We start from the raw sequence: 20,943 nt of genomic DNA on the forward strand, positions 1-20,943 counted from the left end.
TACGCCAGCATATGGGATACTGTTATTGCCATGTTCTCCTCAACAGACACTGGTGATGTCATCAGCTATAAAGTGTTGTCTGAGACACTCAAAGTTAGACTTGATCTGTGGTGCTCACCTTAAATACAGAGGTCTGTAATATGTGTACTTAGGTATGAATTCTATCCTCACTGCAGTACTGCAGTCATATGTGTGTATGTGTGTGTGTGTGTGTTTGTGCTCTTCCTTGACTTTACAGAGAGCCTTTTGTGCCAGCATGTGGGGCACCGTTATTGCCATATTCTCCTCAACAGACACTGCTGATGTCATCAGCTATATCTGATTTGTGGATATGCACTATTCCCACCAGGGCAGGGTCAGAGACTGGCCTGGGGACCAAGCAGAAGTCACCTTATCCTATACGATACAGATTACAGTGACATGGCCTTCAGTCTATCCACATACATCATGGCATGGTTTGTAGGCCCTGTGTTTTCTTGGTGAGAAACCCTTACAGTCAGTCCAGCTGCTGCATGTGTCTGGTGATGTACATGCAAAAGACAGCATTATATTCTATTAGTGTTCTGATGAGGTTCAAGTACAGTGCTGTCATACAATCCTAAGTGAATATGATGGCATGACTTATGATGTGCACAACATAGGCTTTCAATACCAATATGGACACTTGGTGGTCGAAGTTCAGCTTGTTATCTACATGTGTTCTCAATGCTTGCATCACTGGGTTTCAGTTTAGCAGGACTGTTGTCAATGCTGTAATTAGCATGGAATTTCACTTTTCAGAAGGAGAAAATAAAGACAAATTTCTGCATTTATTTGTAGATCATGTGGCTTTGTCACCAGTCACTTATCTATATTAGCTCCTCCTGTAGTATGTTATCATCATTGGTGGACTCAATGATTGCACCCAGTATGCAAGAATCAGCAAACTTGGCAAGCCAAAGGCCATATACTTTAGCCTGAACTGTCAAAAAATAGATTTCAAACAGTAAAGGGCTAAGTACAGACCCCTGGGGTATGCCGATGGTGACAGCTCTACTGGTACTGGGGTATACCAATAGTGACAGCTGTACTGGTACAGGCTGATTCACCAAATTTCATAATATGTATTCTATCGGTGAGCCAACTGGTTACCCATCTAGTGACATAAGGGTTAATCCCCAGCTGGGAGAGTTTCGCAATGATACCTGCATGGGGAACTGTGCAAAAATCCTAGGCCAGATCAAGATAGGCAGTATGCACTGTCTTACCTTCATCCAGGCCTATCACACAGAATCAAATGGCTGTGACAACATCACAGATCTCTTATGGCATGACTCAGCACATACACCTTCCTGTTACGGTTGAATATACACTACAACACACCATCCACATGGGCTATGTCCCCATAGAAGGGTGTATATCAACATGCATCCATCTGAGTTGGGGGGACAGCAGCTGATGTATGCCTGTATAGACACATCCTGACTGTCCTCAACTGTGAGGTAGACTAACATGTCATCATGGACCTTTTCTAAACGACACTAGTAATATCCCAGGTGTGTGAATTGTTAATGTTACATTATGTCTGTTACATCTGATAGATGTCCTCAAACAGGTCATCAAGGGCATGCATGATGACAACATTATCATCCTTGACCAGGCCAAGGCATTTCACACAAATCCACACTGAGGTAATCAATCAACACTGCCAGATGTCGCCAAAAACAGCTACATCACCAAGTGGGTAGACCAGTGTATCACATACGTGGAATCGCACTATGTTGAAATGTGTGAAGTGACTTATCTCAGGTCCAGTGATCAGGTCTGTACATCAGGGCTGTATGTTAGGCCCTTTGCTGTCCATTATTTAAGTAATGGACATCAAAGATGGCATGCACATCCTGTGTCCAAACAGCTGCCTGAAGGATTATAGATTGTGGGCAATCATTGACTCCAATTGTGATATTAGTATAATACAGACAGTATCAACACACATCAAAGACTGCTGCCACAGACATGACAACACCTGCAATGACAAGAACATGCAACTATCGTGTGCAAAAAAAAAAAAACTTGAAGATGTCCCGGAGATAACCAGAAGAAGGAGGTGTGTACCTTAACTTGTATGAAACTTAGATCTTCATGAACTAGCTTGATTGAAAGGTCTAAGCTTGTTCTCTGTTGCTTGCTTAGATTGAGTTTCAGTACCAAAATAGCCTGATGGTTCCATTGTTTGACTAACATGCACAGACAGATGTGTATACATCACCAGGAGATAACCAATGTCAATTCTTAAATTAATCCTGGCTTCATTTCAGGTACTGTTTAATAATGTGAAATGGATGACATGGTCTCCACCTGGTCTCCAAACCAGATGTTTTAAGACAAGTATGGTATCTGGTGAGCTGAATAAGACTGCTTAGCTCACTTTTATGCCTACTTGTCCATCTAGGAGATGGTGGGTTGGGGGGGGGGATTCTGTTTTGCCACGGTTTTATGATGGATTTAAAATTGTGAAAACAGTTTGCTTTTAATATTATATAGACTCCTTTCTCTTCTGTATCATCTAAGGTCATTCTTCTATGCTTTTATTATCATTTTATAGTATTTGCAACTGCAGGTGTGGCTGTGTAGTATGAAAAACTATAATCCCAAGTGGTAACACTCGGACAGTCATGAAGGTACTCAGAGAATAAAACCAGAATCAATACTGAACAGATTAGATTCACTGCTGTACACATTCAATAGAAGATTTGTTGGTTTTTGACAACAGCTTAAATCATGTGCACCTGGCTTTATGGAAAACAGCAGTAAATAGTTAATAATCAGTAAACTATTTAGCAGGGAACAACATGACATACAGTTTCACAAAGTACATTTTTTTTCAAGAAATAATCCTGTATGTTGCTTTAGACGCATATGAGATAATGTAGCAACAAAACTGTATATTGACATGAATGACCTTAAATAGCATATCTAATAAGTGTAGATGAGAATGAATATAATAAATAATTAAACTGGTATGAAATGGTGGACTCATATACTCTACGTGACCATTTTAGTTGTTGTCTAACTTGACACAGAACCCACTGTTGTAATTTAGATGTGCACAGTTATTTGGTCATTGAACCTGGTTCTTCTTTACAGCCTGGAATAAAGCAATTCTGTGGGAAGTATAAACTGAGCACTGTAGACAAAAAGTGTGTCTCATTGTTTAGTGATAGATTATCCTAATCCAATATGTCTCAGTAATTAATGGTGTATTATCTTAATCTGATGCAAACAGAGTTCTGAAGTCCTACATGTGAAATCCCAGACAAAGAAGACAATTCAACAGAAATTAATACTGTTTTAATAATCAGTCCTTCCAATTAACCAACACTGTGATCTTGCAGAATACCATTTACAGTGGATAAAAAAATAACAAAAAAACAAGAGCCATAAAAGGATTTAGACATTAGTCTGTTTGGAATTTGACTCAACTAGGAGATGCCAACAGATGGTTTTATACACTAGAAAAAAGATTCCAAGAAAATGAATTCAAATACTGTGCTAGCAGTCTTACCAGCTATGAGAGTCCATTTAAATGAACTAAGAAGCTTATCTTACACTGCAAAAAAGAATAGGTCAGTTCTGGCAAATAAAAGTATCAAACAGTATGTCTAAAGTAGAAAATAAAATGTAAAATAAGGCTAAACATATGTATAATCTCTCGAGAAGTATCAGGTGATAATTCATAACTGCTGATGTAGTGTTATGCTGTTTGGATTCATGTTTAAAACAAGCTAAAACTTTTTTAGCTAAAAGTAATGAAAATATCAGAAAATAATCCTCCTTATTAAATGTTCTGAAAATAAGTCAAATGGCATGATATGCATACGATGGTTGAATTGGAACAGGTTCCTTCAAGGCAAGGGTTTGTGCAGTTTGGTACTACATTGTTTGAAACATAATAATATTCTTTGTTTAGATAGTGCATCTGATCTTCGAATGTTTAGATAGTGTACCTGATCTTGTAATGTTTCAATAGTGTACCTGATCTACAAATGTTTAGATAGTGTACCTGATAGTCAAATGTTTAGATAGTGTAGATGATACTCGAATGTCTAGATAGTGTACCCGACCTTGTAATGTTTAGACAGTATACCAAGTCTTCTAACCTTTAGATAGTGTACCTGATATTCTTATGTTTAAATAGTGTACCTGACATTTTAATGTTTAGATAGTGTACCTGATCTAATGATTAGATAGGGTATCTGATGTTCTAATGTTTAAATATTGTGCCTGATGTTCTAAATATTCTATTCGTGTGGGTTTCCACTGGGTGCTCCTGTTTCCTCCCACATTACAAAGACATGCGTTTGGAGTGTTTCTCCCTGGCCCTCCGCTAAAAATTGGCTTTGTTCCAAGTCAGACTTTCCCAATAAACAAATGTTAAATAAAATAAAATAAATAAAAAAAATGTTTAGACAGTGTACCTGATGTTCTAATGTTCAGTGTACCTGATATTCTAATGTTTAGATAGTGTACCCAATCTTGTAATGGTTTAGATAGTGTGCCCAGCATTCTCATGTTTAGCTAGAGTGCCTGATGTTTCGATAGTGTACTCTAAAGTTTCAACAGTGTACCTGATGTTCTAATAAATTTCTAGCCGCTATGTTTTGCTAAACAGCTCTGGTGCCCTTATTCTCACAGTACACTATCCAATGATCTGTACAGATGTGTTCGTTGTCATCTTACCCCGAACATAAAGTATAATACAGAGATATACTGTATACTACTGCACTAGTAGTACAAACAGTACATATGTTACTGAGATGGGAGGCGGAAGGAGGACTACTGAAGCTATTAGTACTTGTATTCTATTACTTTTTGGTTGTAATTCCTCTTGATATATGGAACATGCTGCCATCCTAACTTTCAGCAAATAAGTATTGCTGTCTCCCATACATTAAAACACATAACGGATGCCTTTCCATTATTCTGATACCTTAACATTTTTTCCTGTGATATAGGATAGTGCCACCACAGGTAAAAGTCAAGCTTTAATGAACAACCTGCTCTCCACAGATTCTGCAAATGCCTACGTAAATTAGAGCTCTGTTAGACAGGCTATCATTTGGTAGGTGGTGAGCAGGGTCTATATTATAACAGTGAATTTTATAAAATTCTAATGTTATAATATCGAACCAGTAATGTTGAACGCTGAAAACAGCAAAGGTGCAGGACACCGGATTCTTTCCCAGGGAAAGAATTAGGTGGGCCGTTGCTGTGGCTTCGCTGTTTTAAGCGTTCGATATGTTGGAACGTTATGGGTCGGGTTCAGGTAAGTGTGCGATTGTGTATAGGTTAGGGGGCAGGTTAGGTGAGTTAGGGTTAGGAAGCAGATCAGGTAAGTGTGCAGTTGTGTGGACGTTAGGGTTAGGGCGCGGGTCAGGTAAGTGTGCGATTGTGTGTAGGTTAGGGTTAGGGCACGGGTCAGGTAAGGGTGCGTTTGTGTGTAGGTTAGGGGGGCGGGTTAGGTGAGTTAGGGTTAGGGCGCGGGTGAGGTGAGTGTGCGATAGTGATGGACCTTAGGGTTAGGGTTGGGTTAAGGTAAGTGGATAGCTAGTAGTGTATGTAAAGTTTAGTTTAGGTTTAGGTGTAGGATTTTAAGTGTATGTGTGTGGATTGCTGGTTTTTGTGTGTGTTTGTGTTGTGTCTATGTTTCTTGGAATAGCGATTTTTTTTCCCTGGGAAAAAATTTGCTATTCTGACTGTTCAATGCTTTCAGATTTCGGTGTTTAGGGTTCGATATTATAACATTCGATGTTTACGAACTTCAATGTTATAATATAAACCCAGTGAGCAAGGGTAATATCAGACTGTGGTCTCAGGCACCTGAACAAAGGCAATAGTTTTCATCCAATTTACTTTTATTACCTTCCGCGGTGGTGCAGCGTTGTTGCCTCACAGCAAGAGGTTCTCCCGTTCGATTCTCGGCTTGGGTTGGTAGTGCCTTCTGTGTAGAGTCTGCATGTCCTCCCCATGGTCGAGTGGGCGTTCAAAAGACATGCGTTGAATGGGCATGCCTTCGTTGAAGGTTGGGCATCCGGCTGGCAACTCGACACCATAAAAACCAACTGCCAATCATTAGCGGACCGGAGTTCCGCTGTGGTGACCCCTAACCGGGAAATGCCGAAAGACAAACAACAACAACTATTCAACTATCCCCCTCATGTTTTTAAAAATATCATGAGAGGGCAGGCCATTAGGGCATCTAGGCTCAACCCAATGGACCAATGCTTTGAAACTGAATTATTCAGCTTGAATGACAGGTTAGTACAACGAGGCTATCGTAGAAGTGAGATCAGTAAGCATCTTAAGGATGCGTCTGACTTAAGACTTACCCGAGGCCTGCCTTATTTCGGACCGAAGGAAAATCTGATAGAGCAGGATTCAAACATAATTGTACCTAAATCCATTAAGTTTAATACACAGTTTACGTCAGATCATATAGAACTGAGAAAAATAGTGCATAAACACTGGGATATACTACTAGTAGATAATGACCTCAAAGCCATAGTAGGTGACTATCCCAGATTTATGTATAGAAATAAACAGAATTTGAAGAGGAAGCTCTGCTATACTACTACCATTCAACCAGCGAGAAACACTGGCTTTACTAAACCATGTGGACGCTGCAATTTTTGCAGCTTTATAGATAGTACACCCTATTTTTATCATCCGGATCTGAGAAAGTACTTTTCAACTTCTGTTGAAGCAGATTGTATGACGCCACATATAGTCTACATAGCTATATGCCAGAAGTGTTCCTCATTCTATGTAGGTTCATAGGTTCATAGGTTTATACTAGGCTATCTGCCCTAAGGCATTTATAAGCCTAGCCCAAATTATTGTGGCTTACGCCACCCCTTATATGAAAAAATACTGTGCCCATTAGTTTGTTGTGCCTCTGTCCAGCAGTGACCCAGAGATGATTAAAACCAATCGCCCATTTAGGGATCGAATGAGAGAACACATCTATCACATTAGGAAAGGCTCGATGCACAATGCCTTAGCAAAGCATGTGATGGTGACAGATACCTCACACTTTTTTAATTTTAAAGTTTTAGAAGTGTTGAGTCCAAACCCAAGAGGAGGCGATATTAACACACGCACTGAAGGTAGGGAGAATGATTGGATACTGTTGTTGAAAGCTGATAAAGGCTCAGGCCTTAATGAGAGATCCAGTTGGCGTCTTACTTTACTTTTACTTAATGAGAGGGCTTCTTTGAAACCGAAATTGAAACAGAGAAGGAATATAAGATAAAATACAGTTTCACACACATCCAAAAGGTAATGATATAGTTGCCAATATACATTTTCAGAAAATATGATTTCACATAGTGTAGAAGCCCTTTTTCCCCCTTCTCTCTAAATGTGATTGTATATAAGTAATACGTGTACTTGATATGGGTTTTTTATAGATATTAGGTCAAACATGCACTCTGACAGTTACAACAATGATGTGCACTACCATTGACTTTTATTTATGGCAGATAGGTGCATGTGATTGATGCCTCAATATACAATGTCACTCTTTGAAATGGAACTGAGTTTTAGTAAATTAGAGATGTTGTTGTTAGTAAACTATAGATGTTGTTGTTGGCTATATATATTTAGGCACATATCCATTTATAGATATATATTTTTCATCTTATTTTTGTCTTATTTTTGCATATAGTAAAGTTTATAGACTGTTTTGCCTCTATGACTGACAGAAGCTTCCAGTGATCACTTCATATATTGTTTTATTTGCTTTTAATATACTATTTAATGTAATAGATTGATGTTTTTATATATCTTTTATATATATATATATATATTCTTTATATATATTTTTAGTATTCTTATATACCTTTTTATATTTCTATATATTTATACATTTTTGTAGATCTACATGCTCTATAATTAAACATTTAGAACATGTGGCACACGTAGATATTCCTTTAAATGTTCTTTATATTGGACAATTGTTAATGATTAATTAGTGAAAGAAGGTATATATGCTTGTGATTTTAGAGATGTGTTACTATAGATCTGAAGAAGCTGTGAAGCGAAAGCGCTCATCTTTTATTACAATAAATAGTTTATTGGTATTCTTCACCTAACTGTTTGGTATTCACTTTTTGGATTTCTATCATCTAAGGATTTGAGCCTGCCTACTCTGGGGTTTGTGACTGTTTAATTAAGTACTTTCTCCTTCTTTGCTCACCCCAGCGTTTTGCCTACAGCGAGACCAAAGACCTTTACAATATATTCAGACTTATACTAATAGCAAAAGGTCCGGTCACCTGGACTTTTTCCATTAGTATGTTTTTTTTTTTTTTCTTGTTACAGCAACAGAGAACGCAAGATCTCCGTTGCTTTTTAGAAAGTGTCTCACTATGTTAAAGGAGTTTAACATAGCAAGACAGCTTTAAAAAAAAACAACAGAGAAAGGAAGATCTCCGTTGCTTTTTTTAAAGTTGTCTCGCTATGTTAAACTCCTTTAACACAGTGAGACACTTTTTAAAAAGCAACGGAGATCTGGCTTTCTCCGTTGCTTCCACAGACAGCTCTGATGTAATGCGTAAGCATATGCATGCGCAGTACATCAGAACTGCTGCAGAATACCAGACAGCTGCGGAAGGGCAGCATGGAGGCATTATACAATGCCATTATTTAAGAAAAGCAAGTATTTTTTTTCTTAAATAATGTCATTGCATAATAGCAATAACCTACTTCTGGGTGTGGGTAATGCTGGAGTTACCCACGGTTGTCTTTGTTTGGCCACTCGGGCTTCGTCCTCATGACCAAACCACACCAACTGTGGGTAAATCCAGCATTACCCACACCCAGGCATGGGTTATTGCTTAAATATTTATTCCAATCATTAGGGCTTTTAGTTTTCCACCTTAATTAACACATTTTTATGTTGGCTTGCAAATGTGCAAGTGCAAAACTTTGCTTCGCTAGGACAGCAATTGTAGCAGGACACAATTCATACAAAAAGATTGATATGATATTTTGATACAGATAACAGCAACAGCAAATAGTTCCTTGAATATTAGTATGCATAAATATACTTCATTTGATAAATATTAATGAAGAGGAGGTGTGTCATGTCATGAGAAAGTGAAAGTAAGACTGCTGCTCATTTCCTCACAGCAAACAATCCATGTAGTTAAAATATAGCAAAAACAGTTGAAGAAAAGCACCACAAACTTCAAAAATGCACAAATGATGACACATCAGGCAGTCCTTAATCCAAAGCATTTATTGTTAGTGCTTTCGTTCACAAAGATAAAATGAATTTCCTCAGACAAACCCTTGCAAACCAACTCAGTCTTAAATAAGGTCACCAATTAGTTAATATTACATCATAGTTGTTCTTAAAGTGATACACATTACACTATAAACTTGCTGCTAAAATCCAAAGTTTTACACACAGTATCCATACAATTTATGGCCAGCCAGCCCCTAAAAGAATAATAAACAAATAATTCCTTGTCATAATACATAATAAAAATTAACCAAATATAAGCTTAAAATATAGAGCCCACTCTATTAGATGCTACATAAAACTGAGAACATATCTCAGTATGTAAATACCCTATTTTCTATTCAGGGCTCTAGCACCTCAGAAAGAAAAGGAAACAAGTGGAGTTGAAGAATGGCAGCGTCTCAAAACAATATGTGTTAGGACTATAGAACAGATATGCAGCCAAGCTAGGTATGGAACTAATGTGTTTAAGAAAAGCTGGTGGTGGAATGCAGAAGTCCAGGAAGTTATCAAAAGAAAAAAGAGTATAGGAAGAGGTGGGAGATAGAAAAGAAGGAATACTGGCTGTCTAACAAAGAACCCCTCTGTGAGTCCAAACACTGTTAGTATATATGCCATTGGGTCCTTTTACACAGCCTGCATTAATTCTAAAACTGTTTCTTGGACCACGACTCTGATATTATTATTTAATGTTAATATTTCTCATAACAATTTAACCCCATCTTTTTCCCCAAGAGCAGCAGCAATGCTTGTAGGACACGGATATAAATCACACTGGTCCTTAGGACTTTTGGTCATTATACATTAAAATATACCAATCTACACTCAGAATAAAAAACAGTCAAAGACAGTCCTTCCCATGGTTATCCTTAGCAACTAAACAAATCATGAAACAAAGAGATAAAGCATGGAAGGTCTGGACAAAAAAGAAAACAACTTCTACTTTTATAATGTAGAGACAACTAAAAAAACTAACAAAACAACTTTACAACCAAAGATAAGAAAACCTATTACTTGATCAAAACATACATACTAATGATAATCCCAAACTGTTCTGGGCCTCAGTCAATAAACTGTTAGATCCAGGACAAACACAAAGACATAAAATACCATATGAAAACAAGTCAATATTCACTTTATACAGACAGTACAGTTAGGGAATTAATCAAGTTCTTGATGTATCTACTCAAGCAAATAACCTCCGTAAATGTTTTTCTTTCCAACCAGTTCACACAGATGCAATCAAAAATACCCCTCAAAAATAAAAGCCTACTACAACTGCCCCAACAATCTACCTGGTGAATATTGTGATAATGTGAGGTATTGCCAGCTATGCCTGGAGAAGTAGAGCAGTGGATGTGTAATATATGCCAGCATAGCTAGCTGGAGTTTTGTAAAGAATTATATATGATTTGTATATCAAACTGATTTGTACAGATGCTTGTGTTGAAAACCATTTCTGTAAAGCTGCTTGTGTCAAAAATGTACCAACAGCGTGTCCTGCTGGACAGAGGAGAAATATACATGTATGTCAGACTATACTATTGTAACTGTGAAATTAATATGCAACAGAGGATACTGGAAGAGAAGAGGTTAATCTCAGTCCACCTAACTTTGAAAAATAGTTTGAAATTAAATTACCTTTGTAGGCCATAAAGATTTTATCTTACAGTTCTGAGTGCAGCCAGAGATGAAATATCTGTGAAAATCAGGATTAGGAACCATTGTTGTATTGTCCTTAGCAGTGAGCTAATTGCTACCCTAGAAGGGTGGAAGTGTTGAGATGGTTTTATTGCTTCCAGATGCTAGAACATATCTTAGTAAAGCTCTATCTATGTGTATGGCAAAATATATGTGCAAGATTCTGGTTCATTTTCTAATAATGGGGGTAGTATGGGTACCAGAAGTTACATGACCAGATGTGTGTGATGTCATTCTGTAATCCATCACTGAAATGATGTTTTAATACTAGATGAGACAGCAATCTCATTGCACTCTGTTTTTCAAACCTGACATAGAAGGAGCCCTCACTTACTTCATCTTGCCTTGCTCTAGTAAGTGACCAAAGCAATTCTTTAGGTCAGTCAGAAAATTATAGTGAGATTCATTAAGTACTGTTTTTCAGTATCTGTATGAATCTATTCACCTGTGTTATTTTAATATCTTCTTTCACTGAAACTCTTGTGTTTATTGTAAACAGATATTCCATATTTTCATGTTCTTGTATTATTTATTAATAAATATATTTAAACTTTTCATTCTGCCTGGTCCTTTGGAGAATATTTTAACCTTTGAGAATACTTATATGTATTTGGTAACTCTGTGGCCACTCTTGAAAGTCTTAATGCACTCGTCAAACACTATAATTTGTATTAATATTAATTTCACTCAGGATAATTGGGTACCCTTGCAAGAGCCTTAAAGTAGCTGACTTTGGAGTGTCTGGTGGCAGTGTAACTATCTTATAGTCTGGGCAGAAGGGGCATAGTTAATAAATCTGTGCCAGCCTTTGGTGTGTGTGTGTGTGTGTGTGTGTGTGTGTGTGTGTGTGTGTGTGTGTGTGTGTGTGTGTGTGTGTGAAATCAAATCTCAAAGAGTGTATGTTTCAGCTTCTTGGAGCAGGAACACAAAGCATTGGTTTCACAGAGATAGTGCTGGAGGACTTGGGTTGGACACTTAGTTGAGGACTCAACTCTACAGCTGTGCCAGTGGGGAGTCTTACCGGGAGCCTGGGAAGAGAGGGAGACAGAAATTCAGACCCCAGACTGAGTGTGTTCCCTGTGTGCTCTTAAGGGAAATTATGCTTGATGCAGAGCTGCATCTGGAAATACTGTGTGTATCTATTTTGCTCCAAATCATCATCCCTCTCCAGTGTCAGTGATGAGGATTCAGGCTCCTTGATAACTGGCCCACAGGGAGGACATCACAAATATCTTAAAATAGCAGCTGAGGCAATTGCCTTTCAAGTCTATATCTGAAAATAAAGGGCCCCTGTTATGGAAAAAATCATTCATTATTCGACTGCACAATGGTGAAACCAATAAGGATATTTCAAACAATAGACCATTTGCCATTTTATCTCTCCTTATCAAAAATATTAGAAAAATGTATCCAAACGCAATTTCTCAACTATCTAATAGATAACCAGCTTTTGTCTTCACTCCAACATGTCTTCTGTTCCCACCACAACACAACTGTTGTTTCACTGAATTTTGTTAATACTGTCAACACTCACAGAAATGCTGGAAGCCTAGTGTCCACCATCTTTCTAGACTTATGAAAAGCTTTTGGTACTGTCTTCTTCTAGAAACTCTTACATAACCTCTCATCCATAGACCTCACTAACTCATCACTGCAATGGTTAGAATGCTACCTCTCAAACAGATCACAAACAACGAAATGGAAAAATTGCTCTACTTTCTTGCTAGTAAATATTGGTGTTCCACAAAGATCTATACAAGGCCCCATACTGTTCTACATATTCATCAATGTCCTCTGTACTGCTACTGAAAATGCTAACCTAGTTCAATACACTGATGACTCATCCCTAATCTGTTCTGACAAATCTCTCTCAAAATTTCAAAATCTTATACAACAATCTTTCTTATTGACTGAAACATGGCTAAATAATTTGCAACTATTTCTAAACCATAAAAAAACAAAATGACTGCTCTTTACCTCATAACATATCTCCAGTAAAGCAATGCTATTCACTGTTGTCTCTGCCAACAACACAGCAAATAAACCATACAAAATTACTGGATGTCATCATTGAAATTTGACGACCATGTATCACACGTTGTTAAAAAAAACTCATCAAAAGCTTGATGCATTACATACACTACAAATTAGCCTTACTGACAGTGCCAGAAGATGTATAACCTCTGCTTTCTTACTGCCATCTCACCATTATGTTGCCCCAATCTTCACTACCCTTCAAGTCTCACCACTGTCCAAACTTGAGCAATGTTATAATAAAATAGCCAAATTTGCAGTAAATTATAACAGAACACACCACTGCCTCACCCTCAGAGAATTAAACTTGTTAAAGCTACCACATTGCCTAGCACTATATCAGCTAACTACAATACACAGACTTCTCTATAAGCCAGGAAACTTCCCAACTCTTAACAACGTAATACAACACTAATTCCACCAATAACATTTTACCATCTATAAAAAAATCACTAATCACTTATAACTAAATCATCTAGTACTGCAGGTGACTAGATTTAAATACTGTAGCTAAACTATGAACCCACATCCCACTACCACCAAAATACATTCAGAATGCAAACACATTTAAAACACAACTAAAAATTCACCTATCAAATCAATGGATCTGTTCCTGTATATGTCCAACATAGATGGCACTATTACCTTCAGCTTGTCATTATCAAACTATTTCTCTTCATTAGGAATCCTATGCCCCACAGAGTCTTAATCAAGAACCATATATTTCCACTAGCATATCCCAGCTGTATACACAGTTTTGTGACTGAGTTCAACCCCCAACTTTATACTTCAAATATAAATCTTGTGATAGCTATATATATATATATATATATATATATATATATATATATATATATAGATAGATATACTTGTCTCTAAACCTGCTTTATACCCCAGCTCTTACCTACAATATTAACATTTTCTGCCCTACCTAGTTCCTACTCTCACCTCCAGTTCTTTGAATTTCTAAACACTAATCACATGATCAAATACTTATTTGATAAACCCACTAAAATACCTCTTCAAATGCTGAATGTTCAACATCTACTAATGCATAAGTATCTTTTATACTGCAATACTTATCTTTATTTCATATGAATGTAATATAATTATCAAATGTATGTGTAATTGCTAATGTGTATTACTTATTGTCTGTTCAAGGATATTACTGAATGTCAGTTTAAAAATGTATGTAATAAGTTTGATCTTTTCTCTCCATGCCTTCCCTGAAAAGTGTTTTTTGACCAAACCCAGACAGAGAAACCAGGTAAACAAAAGCAAAATAAAAATAAATAAAATAAAAAATACAGGCCATGTCGATGTTTTAGATTACCCCTTGAGAAATATAATACTGTAACAAAAATATTTTTGCTCAGAAACTGTTAAAGCATCATTAGGATTCTACCAAAAATCAAAAAATGATCAAATAAAATGATCAAAAGGAGGTTACACATGCCTGACTTCATAAGTTTTTAAACTGGCTATAACCAAGTAGAATTGTGAGATCTTTATAAACACTAATGGTGTAGGTTTACTATACAAACTCCATTCAAACATCAACTGAATATCAAGAGAAAGCACTTCTGAATTCTGAATTAATAAAGGCTAAATGCCAAAACAGTGAAGGTCAGAAAAACAGAACTGGATCTGTCTGAAACCTATTTACCAAGGTATATCGTACATCAAGGTATTACAACCTCAGAGTTTGCATATTTCCCATAGGTGAGTGTAGGTCTTTGGCCTCCCACAGTGACAGTGCAGTTTTTATATTATGATCTTTAGTATTTCAGAATTCTGTTGTCTTCTCAGTCAAGCTCTAACCTTGGATCACATAACCCTTAGGCAGCTATACTGAGTGAACCCTATGCCTCGTTCCAATCAAAGTACTGTTTTTACACTGAGTAAGGGGTACTCTAGAAATAACTGCAATGGATATACAAATAATCTGTTGGTATCTTGTATACCCCATGGCTTCTTCATGCTCAGAATACATACCATCATAAGGGTGCCTTGCTATTGTCTAATTCTATGCAGCACTGCCCCAAGAGGAAATGTATAGCCCAGGTTTCTAATGAAATAGAAAAAAACTAACGTAATGCTGTCATGATTCAAACTAATAACTGGTTGTGCACTGCTATTCAGCTATGATGTCACTATTACATTAAGTCCCAGGACATTGCAAGCGTGTCCCTTCCCAACTTCATATTCCTATTAAAATGCCCTTTTCATTTTAGAAAATCTAACGGTTCTATAATTTCCAAAATATTTAGGTTATTTTAATATCTTGTTTGGCTTTAATATCAAGAATATACTGTGTATTTTGGTGAATTTGATAACAGTCTGAAAAAAGGAAGTAACAAACTATCTTGGTTAAATAGTCATCTTCTCCAATTCACAGACTTATTTTAATAGCCACCAGCATTCTCCAATAAAAAGTTATTAACTTCCTTATTCCACTGTGATTTAGCTATGAGATTCAGTTGTACAGGTAAGTGGAAGCATAATTAATTACATAAGTACTAGTATACAATGAATAATGAATTCCAAGGTGAATTATTGTGATCACACCCCATCAATGAAAAAAAAATCTTTAGCTCTTAAGTTTTGCACATCTGCATTATTTTTATTAATTAATTTTCATTAGCCGGTTTATCCTATTCAGGGTCACAGGGTAACCAGAGCTGATCTCTTCAAGCACTGTAAGATATGAAACCAGTCCTTGACAAGACACCAGTCCATTGCAGGGCACAGTCACACATCCTACAGAAACACCTATGGACAATTTGGAATATCTTCATTTCACTTATCAGCATGGCTTTGAAATATGGGAGGAAAGTTTCTTCAGTGAAAACCCCACAAAAACTCAGTGGTTACACTCAAACTTAACAGAGAAGGCTCTTCAACTAAAAGTCAAACCAGAGAACCAAGAAGTGTAAAGCAAAATAAATGAAAAATCACCTTATCGTCTAGATTTTCATAATATCATTTCACTCAAAGCACCCATGGAATATTTGCATTCAGTCTTACTAGACATTCTCACTAGAATGACATTCAGCAATGGAGGTCAGGTCACGTCCTAAAGGATCTAAAAGCATGCAGTTCCATGAAAAATCATCTGCCAATCAATCTGACCTTATGGAGAGATTCAGTCAATGCATATTTCTATATTGCCACACAATCACCATACAATGGAACATTCCTCCAGAAGATGTAACTTACAGCTTGGTGAACAGAATTGTAATGCTACAACAGAGTCATAAACAGTGATACACAAAGAGAATGAATAATTACGGAATTCTGACACTGAACTGAAACACTAAATGCATATGTTCTCATTACCTCCTGGTACAGTTAGATAATGAACATATCTACATCTATATATTTTTATGCTAAAACATAACAAAATTATACAGTTTAAGTAACTTTTTTTATTTTAAAACCTAAAAAATGGTTCCTAGGTAGTTACTAGACCTGCAATCTAGTAGAACATTAAATAGCCTAGTCCAAGTTCCTAACTGCCCCATAAGCACTGTCTGGTTAAGTGGCTTGCTCAAAATCACACAATAGGCAAATGAAGGCTGAGGGAAACAAACCCGTAGTACAGGAAATAGATCATTAACAGCTCATAGCTTCAGTCTTCTCCACTAACATTAGATACTTACAGTAGCTGCACACAGCAGCTGCTAAGTATAATTTTCACAGAAAAAAAATACTTTGTCAAACTGGGGCAGAGGTACTTTCTTAAATCATGCGTCAGGCTGTAAGTCACACTAGCACAAACCGCTTGTGTTGAGTAGTAAGCTGTTAATGCTTGGTGCCCATGTTTTTCTACATGAAAATTTCTATTTAGTTACAACATACCTTTGCAGCCAAGTGCAATCTTTTTTTGAATTTCACCGCTTGTCTTTTCTGTAAGCTTGTTCAAAATTTCTAGAACCCACTTATTTTGCAAGGGAAGGGATATATCAGCAACTTAGTGGGCGAGGCATTTTGGTCTGTGCATCAAGTGTAGTCACTGGCTGTTTAATAAAAAGTGCTAGAAGCAGCAGCGAGGGCAAATAAACGATAACGCTTAAATAATATCACTGTCCATTACTAAAAATGAATTTGTCAAATGATATCCATCACCATTCAGTGCTTTGATGTGGCTTACCAAACTGAGGCATGCGACTGGATAATGAAGTACAGATCGCCTCATCCTGCATCGAGCTGCCATAAGTTGCAGAATAGATGACTATTAGCCTGGACTCTTTACACCTTAGCTTGAACTCTGTACCTTCACAGGCCATTTTGGTTTTGTACTCGGCTACAAGAAAACAGGTAAAAATACTCTGCTTAATATGGCTGTGAAAATGTATAGATCTAACTGATGTACCCATTAGCTAGTCATCATTCAGCAGATTGTGTGCCAGCATTTGACTGAAATGAATCACATAATACATTTCCAAAGGCAGAAGCAGTTTTTGCAAAGCTCATCTGATTTACCAAGCTACAGCAATACATGTTAATGACACAATACATATGAAGAGAAGCATATAATGCAAGCGACCTAGAGCAAGGTCTTTTTTGACAAAGCTAACCATTCAATGAGTACAGCTGTTATAAATCAGATGACAGGTATTTACTTTAAGGCAGGTAACCAATCCAACTAGGGTTTTCTAAAGCCACAGGTCCTCTGTCCAGATTTCAAACTGACATCTGCTGTCACTAAAATTGCATAATGAAGGGAAGTAAAAAGCTATTCAGTAAGATGTACATTTTTTTCTGTTATTTACAAAACATGTGCCTGCATGTGATTTACTAGCAAAAGGAAATGTTATGCCACAAACTAGATTAAGTAAATTATCCCATATTATGCATTTTTGCCATTATCCCTACTGAGGCTCACTATAAGATAACAATACTGTTTACTCCTGCTGTAGTTACATATACTGTTAACACCTATAAATGTTAAACTATACCTAGACTAAAACATGTCTTTCATGAATCCTCCATTTTTACTTACATATCCTGATGGCCAGGGTCATAGTTAGAATTTTTGGAATTTTACACCAAGTTCCAGAATGTACCCGTCCCCATTCCAGAGATTCCATGCTTTTGGTAGCATACCTTTTCAATAATTAAAAAAAAACTTGGCTTAAATGACAGGCTTAATCAAATGACCCATATAGTCACTGTGACATTCTAGAAAAAATGCTTTTAGCAAAATTTATAACTTAATAAAATAAATGCAAAAAATTTAATTCTGGGTCATCTCATTCTACAAGACAAACAATTTTATGCCGTGGCATACTTTGTGTACATCTGGCCCACTCCTGCTGAAAGCTTACACTTGCTGCATTTTAACCCCAGGAACTTTAGTAAGCAAACAAACATGAGCACTGCATGTTTCCACACAACAGGTACTTTTCTCCTTTAGTGAGCCTCATGTAGAATTCTGCACATTACCAGTTCAGAATTCTTTTAAATCCAGTACTCTTCAAATGTCCTGTGTCATTTTTCTTCTACCCATCGTCTTCTTTCTTAATATGTGGCACCATGTCCACAGTTTTTCAAATATGCTCCACTAACAGACAATATTAAAAAGAAAAAAGACAGATGACATTTCATGATTTTTATAGGTATGAGTTAATTTCAGTTGTAATTACGACGTTTTATAAACATCTGCTGCTAAAATGCTTTATGTAAGACAGGCATTATCAATTCCACTGGCTGAAGGTTTTCTGGATATTCTGAACTCATTCATGAAAGATATTCCTTGGCTTCTGTTAATAACTATGAGTGAGTGGCGATAACTTTTTTTTATGCCAGCATGCAGCGTATCCTTATCTCTTGTGGGAATGATACATGGCTCAGGTAAACGATGAAATCACAGTCACCTGGGTGGAAGAAGCAGGGAGTTAGTTGACAGAAAAAGTTGGAGGTACAGCATGCCTGAATGCTCTAAAAAGTATTCAGATCTGGAGTACATTCAGTAATGAGGCTGCTAACACATGGCTACAGGTTCTAGTTATGTATCTTAACTTGAAGAACAGACTTGAAGTCTGAAAAATGAGTGGGATACTGAGACTGGGAACTGCCACTTGAACATTTGACACTGCTGAGTTAGTAAATACAAATAAAATTAAAAAACTGAAACAAAGATATGGAGATCAGTTGAAAGGTTTCCTGTACTTAAACCGGTACAGTCATTAGCAAATTGGAAAATACAATATGGACTTATCAGGAGGTGACCTAAACGTAACACTGCTGCTACTGTTTGCCTCTCACAGAATTAATATGAACTACATATCTACAGTATTTTATAATTAGATGCTGATGGAAAAATGATCAGACAGAGAAATCCACAGCAGGTGAAATCTGCTAAAGTGTTATCTCAGTCAGCTGCTAACCACTCCAACTGTTCTAATGCCACACATAACAGTATTACAAGCAAAGAAGAAGTACTCCTTAACAGCTGAGTCTTTCCCCGTTAACAAATTCTTGGATTTGCTTCTCAATTTGACTTTTAAGTTTCTTGTTTTTCCTCCTGCTTTTCCCTTGCTGCAGCCATGGAATGACACAACTTTACCTAGAAATACAATATATACTGCACAAGAAATTAGATGTTTAAAACAAATTTAATCTTAAATAGCATTTCTGAATCTTATATTGGGGTGGTAAACAGCATACTTTAAGGCAGAAGTACAATTAATCAGTGTCAATTCATTGCTCCCCTCAGCTCTGGAAATGCAGAAATAGGTAGGTTTCTTACAGAGCTTAGTATATATTTATGTATTCTAGGCTTCATATCTATAGGGGTGGCCACGGTGGTGCAGCAGTTAGCGTTGCCGCCTCACAGCAAGAGGTTCCCTGGTTCGATTCTCGGCTGGGGTGCCTTCTGTGCGGAGTCTGCATGTCCTCCCTGTAGTCACATGGGTTTCCACCAGGTGCTCCGGTTTCCTCCCACATCCCAAAGACATGCAGTAGGTGGATTGGACACTCTAAATTGGCCCTAGGTGTGAGTGTATGCGCGTGTGTGTGCCTTCTGTGGAAGGTTGGGCACTGCCTGGCAACTCGACACTGTAAAACTCCACTGCCAATCATGAGCGGACAGATGATCTGCTGTGGCGACCCCTAACTGGGAAAAGTCATAAGAAGAAGGCTTCATATCTATCTATCTATCTATCTGCACCTGTTGCAGCTTAGTGGTACAGCACCTTGTCTAGGGTATGCAGGGTCTTTGGTTTGAGCCTTGCAAGAGCTGTTTAATTTTTTTTTGTCAGGCTCCAGTGGCCTAATGGATAAGGCATTGGCTTCCTAAGCCAGGGATTGTGGGTTTGAGTCCCATATAGGGTGATATAATCTTGATTTACCAGAAAGGCTGAGTGGTACAGTGGTTAAGGTATATGCCTTTCAAAGGCAAGGTGCAAGGTTTAATTCTCACCACTGGAAAGAGCTTACAGATCTATGTCTATCTATCCATCTGTTTATACACAAAGTCATAAAATATCAGGATTTGCAGGCAGAAATGACAGTAATGTGGAAGAAAGATACTCAGACAGTTCCAGTAGTAGTAGGAGCAACGGGTCTTATAAAAAAGAAACTGCAAACAACAAGAAACTCTGCATGTATGGCAGCTGCAAGGTCTCAAACCAAAGCAGAATGCAAAATGAAAAAGAGAGACCAGCAGCTGTAGCACCAATTTACTTTATTAGGCTGGTAGTAAAAAACTACATAACCATAGGATGGAGATACATACAACAGACCGGTTTCGGCAAAAAAACTACAATGCCTTCCTCAGTGTAAATGTGTTAGTATCAAACATTCCATATATGACTTATAATCAAAATCACATGATCCAATTAAAGATGCTTGTTTAGTCCTGGAGGAAATAATCCCCCTAATTTAATAATCCACTTTTTTTCTTTCTGGTTCAAAAT

General features: G+C 37.2%; 1 protein-coding gene across 4 annotated transcripts in view; it reads right to left on the bottom strand.

The window, feature by feature from the left end:
• The window catches only part of EVA1C (eva-1 homolog C), a 932,566-nt gene that overhangs the window by 349,702 nt on the left and 561,921 nt on the right, over positions 1 to 20,943 (bottom strand). For 3 of the 4 annotated variants that reach the window (XM_044071425.1, XM_044071427.1, XM_044071426.1), the window contains exon 4: positions 17,175 to 17,327. The exons of the other annotated variant lie outside the window; for it this stretch is intronic. In XM_044071425.1, coding sequence (XP_043927360.1) covers positions 17,175 to 17,327 — 153 coding nt within the window. The remainder of the gene's footprint in view (positions 1 to 17,174; positions 17,328 to 20,943) is intronic. 4 annotated transcript variants of the gene reach the window in all.

This window comes from Protopterus annectens, chromosome 5.part0 (genome assembly GCF_019279795.1).
Source record: "Protopterus annectens isolate FY-2018-M chromosome 5.part0, PAN1.0, whole genome shotgun sequence".
In the NCBI taxonomy this organism is placed as follows: domain Eukaryota; kingdom Metazoa; phylum Chordata; order Ceratodontiformes; family Protopteridae; genus Protopterus; species Protopterus annectens.